The 5,596-nt window shown below is 38.7% G+C and overlaps 1 protein-coding gene across 1 annotated transcript in view; it reads right to left on the minus strand.

Moving 5' to 3' along the window:
• Positions 1-1,210: 1,210 nt before the first annotated feature.
• The window catches only part of BMPR1A (bone morphogenetic protein receptor, type IA), a 164,490-nt gene continuing 160,104 nt past the window's right edge, over positions 1,211-5,596 (minus strand). Inside the window, exons 11-13 of the mRNA XM_011950407.1 lie at positions 4,680-4,855; positions 2,887-3,017; positions 1,211-2,799 (exon numbers count right to left, since the gene is read on the minus strand). Coding sequence (XP_011805797.1) covers positions 2,674-2,799; positions 2,887-3,017; positions 4,680-4,855 — 433 coding nt within the window. The 3' untranslated portion in view covers positions 1,211-2,673. The remainder of the gene's footprint in view (positions 2,800-2,886; positions 3,018-4,679; positions 4,856-5,596) is intronic.

A 5,596-nucleotide genomic window follows, 5' to 3' on the forward strand; every position in this document is an offset into this window, starting at 1 on the left:
CTATGGTACTACATAATGCTTCTTCTTGCTGGTCTATCATATTCTTTAAATATTTCGCTTATTCGATGAGCTTCAGATTTAAGAATAAGAGTGGAAAGGAGAGACAAAAACTAAGTTAAATGCAAAATTTTTGGTTTTTGTTATTTACTTGTTTGAGATGGAGTTACGCTCTTTTGCCCAGGCTGGAGTACAGTGGCACGATCTCAGCTCACTGCAACCCTCTGCCTTCTGGTTTCAAGCGATTCTCCTGCTTCAGCCTCCCACGCAGCTGAGACTACAGGCGCCCGCCACCATGCCCGGCTGAGTTTGGTATTTTTAGTAGAGATGGGGTTTCACCAAATTGGCCAGGCTGGTCTTGAACTCCTGACCTTGTGATCCGCCCACCTTGGCCTCCCAAAGTGCTGGGATTACAGGCGTGAGCTACCGCGCCTGGCCACATTTTTAGATTAAGATTCCAAAGATGGCAGCATTTGCTTTTTAAAGAATATGTTATACTAGAAAATGTTTTTACTGAACAAGTTTCTAAGATTAACTCTTGATATCACTTTTACTAGACCAAGTTAATTTTTAAAAACCGTAATAGTGGTCTCATATACTAGCTGTAATATTTTGCTTCCACATGCCATTTGAACATTTCCAAGAATAAACTTTGCCTGTCTTTACATATTTTATTAACATGACAAATGATTTTAAAGATTTATGGTGTCAAGTCAAAAGTAAACCAAGGGTAAGTAAATTGGGTGTTCTAAGTGCGATCATATTACATAGCAACTTAGATTAAAATATTTGTATTTCTCAGTATACATATGGGGAAAAATTCTGAAAAAGCAAGTTATTGGGTATTATCCATATGCAAATTTACTTATCTTGATGAACACTTCAGACTTTAATTATGGTAGATGAAACTTATTAATCAAAATGGTTAAGGCAAGTTTCAAATTTGTGAAATTTGATGTGTAGACAAATTTGTAAGTTTTAACCTTAAATGATAGTCACATTTTGGTAATGGGTGGACATATGCTGATTTCCTCCTGTTTAATTTAAACCTTTTTGATAATGCTGTGACATAATCACATTTATTTTGTTATAATCAAATAAAACTATCTCACTTGATGTACTCATGAGTTGTTTGCTCAGAATAGATTAATATTTAAAAGCCATTAAAGAAGTATAAGTTTATGTAAATCAGATTTCTTGAGATAACAAGACATCTATAAAATATGTACCACTTTATTGAAGAACAGTTATACAGTGTAGCTACAGATACTGACTAGATACTAAATATTTCTGCCTGATTTTTCATTGTCTTCACAAGTTAGGGAACAGAAATCAAAAAACCAAAAATCTCAAATGATGTAGATGTCCAAAACATATTTAACAGCTGATAAATTTATAACAGCTCTGACATATAAATTTCTAATTAAAGAATCCTTTCATTTGAAAAAATTGAGATATTACCCTAATGAAGTTTTTGCCTGAAGTTAACAAAGTTCTGGATTTGATATATTACTTTGAATGCATTAATTCTGAAAATTCGTATTTAGTTCTACTTTATAACATTTCTTCCCTTAAGGATGGGATGTGAGGTACACATGAGCTGGTTTCTACAGTATGAATGTATGTACATATATAAAGTATGGTTGTAAAGGAGTGGGTGATTTGCAAATAAAGCACATTATACACAAAATATAAATAACTTCCCTTTTAAAAGTTACTGAGAATAAAGAATACAGAATACGGTCATAGGCACTTACATTGCTATCAAATGCAGGAATTCACTTCAATAAGAAGTGCTTTCTTTGTAAGCATGGTTCATGGCATTAGAAGCTCCAACTTTGGAGAGGATGCTTTCCATGACAAAAATAACCACAAAAAAAATGGTGGTAGAAGGAAAACAGTCCAAATTTACAGATGCTTTAAACTTCTTTTGGCCTTGGTATCAGCTTTCATGTTAAAAAATAAAGCTGGTGGGGAAGCTATCTCACTTGCAAGGTAAATGGCTTATATGAGATTGGCGAATCTTGGTCAGATATTGCATTTTTAAAGCACAAAACCACCGGCCACCAATATCTTCCTGTGCATGCATATAAATTATTTTCTTCTAATTCAAATGGCAGCAGAGGAATCCTGGCGTGCATGTGCATGGACACACACACACATCATTAAGGAAGGCAGGACAAACTATCATAAACTAAGCAGTATCCCAAACACATCATCATTTATAGGCTGTTTTACAAAGGTAGAATACAAATGAACTGAATGTCTCAGGTAGAAGGCAAAGTCTATTTCTCCATCTCTGCTGCACTCATTTATCTTCTTAAGGCTTTCACAGAAAGCACCGTTTTATGAACAGGCAATTCAGTACCCAGAGCTTGACTGGAGACACTAATCAGGATTGAAGTCTTGATGCAATTCATAAAAACCCATTTAAAAAAAGGCATCAAAAACCACATTTAAAATAAAGCTGTCCATATATAAAGAATTAAGTGTTTAGAAGTTCCCAGCTTGTATTCTAGTAAGAGTACTGAAACGTTTAATATTAGCAGCCTGTGAACACGTAGTGAAGAAAGAGTCTGAGAACCAAGTTAACATCCTTATTCCACTCTAATTCCACCCATGCCATGGGTAAAAACAGTCTTGCAGTCTAGAGTTTCTCCTCCGATGGTTTCACCATCAGATTTTTACATCTTGGGATTCAACCATCTTGGCAAGTGTCTTCTTAATTCTCAACGCTGTGAGTCTGGAGGCTGGATTGTGGGCCCAGCATTCTGACATTAGCTTCAAAACTGCTCGTAAACACTGAAAAGTAAAGAGATGTTTAGTGAGCAGAGAATATCTTTCGTGGCATTTACCAATCACTTCTTCAGGGGACTGAGTTCCACTCACTTCATCACTGTTCCACCGATTAGACACAATTGGCCGCAAACGTTTGACACACACAACCTCACGCATATCTTCATATGACGGATCACTCGGTACCATGTTGTAATATGGCAATTGGTACTCTTCCACGATTCCTGTAAGGGAGAAAACATGAGCACAAAAACGGTTGCTGGACAAAATATACCAATCTATTAAGCATCTTTTGCTAAACTATGGAACTAAAACGGATTCTTACACAAGAAAAAATACAGACATGATGATTCACTCTTAATAGCAGATGTATGTTTTTCTCTTATTTATGTCCAACTATTTCCTCTACCTCCACCAGGGATGTCATCACAACTGTGACAGAGTCCATCAACAAAGGGCATACCAATAAAAAATAAGCAAGGTGAAATCAGCCATTTACCCTCAAGTATAATTATTTACTCACACAGTTGTTCCTACTAATGAACAGATTTATTATTTTTTCATTTTGCTCCGCAGTAGAAAGACCTATGAGGTGCGGATAAGGGTTCACACAGCAGGCCTGAGACCTTCCCTTAGGAAAGGCGGCTTGCAAGGTTTGGCCTTGGCCAGTGCCTGGGTACATGAATGGTAAACAGTTCCCTACATGGATATCAAACTTCCCGGAAACGGTGAGGGTGACTCACCACTCCTGGGCTGCTTGTGCAAACAATGTGGTGTGTACTGCACGTCTGCTTTCCTGCTGGAATTCTGCTACATGCCAGGCAGAGGATGCCTATGTGACCAGCCTCCAGTAAAATCTCTGGGTGCCAAGTCTCTAAGGAGCTTCCCCACACAAGAACACTTTGTATGTGTTGTCACAACTCATAGGAGGAATGAAGAACACCCTGACTCCACTGGGACAGGACTCTGGGAAGCCTCGCCTGGTTTGCTAAAACTTGGCTGATTTTGATTTGTATCCTTTCACTGGGATAAATGTTAGCCATTGAGACAACCACATGCCGAGTCCTGTGGTCCTTCAAGCGAAATCGCACAACCTGGGGGCAGTCTTGGGGACTCTGACATATGTCACATCTAAATTACATAACTGCCAGTAACTGCACTCCTAGGTGTACACCCAAAGAAAGGAAATGAGCTAACCGAAGAGATATCTGCACCCGCATGTTTGCTGCAGCACCGTTCGTTCACAATAGCCAAGATGTGGAAGCAACCTAAGTGACCATCAACAGATGAACAGATCAAGAAAATCTGGCACCTATACACAATGGAGTATTATTCAGCCAGAAAAAAGAATGAGATTCTGTCTTCTGAAATAACATGGAGGAACTAGAGGTCATTAAGTAAAATAAGCCAGGCACAGAAAGACAAACTTCACATGTTCTCACTTACTTGTGAGATCTAAAAATCAAAACAACTGAACTCATGGAGACAGAGAACAGAAGGATGGTTACCAGAGGTTGGGAAGGGTTAGCAGGGGGTTGGGGGGATATTTAATGAGTAGAAACAAAATAGAAAAATGAGTAAGACCTGGTATATGATAGCACAACAGGGGGGACTACAGTTAATAATAATTTAATCGTACACTTAAAAATAACTCAAGGACTATAATTGGTTGATGAAACAAAGGATAAATGTCTGAAGGGATATCCAATTCTTCAAGATGTGATTATTACACACAGCATGCCTGTACCAAAATAGCTCCTTATCCAATAATATATACACCTACTATATGCCCACAAAAATTAAAAAATAAAAAGTTATATAACTAGAGCTGTTATTTTTTAAATGATGGGTAAATAAACATAATCACAAACTACTCAAACTCCTACCTCCTGTGATACAACGACGAGCCATCTCCCAAATGATCAGGCCGAAGCTGTAGATGTCAGCCATGATGTAGGGCTGGAAGTGGTTTTTATTCAGGCTTTCATCCAGCACTTCTGGAGCCATGTAGCGTTTGGTGCCCACCCTGGTATTCAAGGGCACATCAACTTCATTTGTGTCACTGAAACAAAAGAATGCCAATGTCCAAGTTAAGGGCTAAGAATAAAATAGTTTATCTTGCATTTTTGTCCTATTTTATAAGAGCTTCTTTTTCTCCTTGGGGCCAGATGTATTGTGGAATTTAGCATTTTTCCGATTTTTCTTTCAATACATGCTACATACTACATGACATCCTCGGTAGGGTTGGGGCAGCACTCTTAATCAAACTCAGTACTGTGTCTGCAGCAAAACACTAAGTCCGATAGCCCTACTCAACTGGATAAGGGCAATACATACCTCACATCCATTCAGGTCAGGTTTTGTCACTAAATAAGTTTGGTGTCTAAGAAAGAGGACAACACTGAATATAAGATAAAGTAAGGCTGGGCATGGTTGCTCATGCCTGTAATCTCAGCACTTTGGGAGGCCAAGGAGGGCGGATCACCTGAGGTCAGGTTTTTGAGATCAGCCTGGCCAACATGGTGAAACACTGCCTCTACTAAAAATACAAAAGTTAACCAGGAGTGGTGTGCACTTGACTATAACTCCAGCTACTTCGGAGGCTGAAGCATGAAAATTACTTGAACCTGGGAGGTGGAGACTGCAGTGAGCCGAGACCATGCCACTGCACTCCAGCCTAGGCAACAGAGTGAGACTCTGTCTTTAAAAAAAATACAAAAGTTAACCAGGAGTGGTGTGCACTTGACTATAACTCCAGCTACTTCGGAGGCTGAAGCATGAAAATTACTTGAACCTGGGAGGT

This window comes from Colobus angolensis, unplaced genomic scaffold (genome assembly GCF_000951035.1).
Source record: "Colobus angolensis palliatus isolate OR3802 unplaced genomic scaffold, Cang.pa_1.0 Scaffold307, whole genome shotgun sequence".
In the NCBI taxonomy this organism is placed as follows: Eukaryota; Metazoa; Chordata; class Mammalia; order Primates; family Cercopithecidae; genus Colobus; species Colobus angolensis.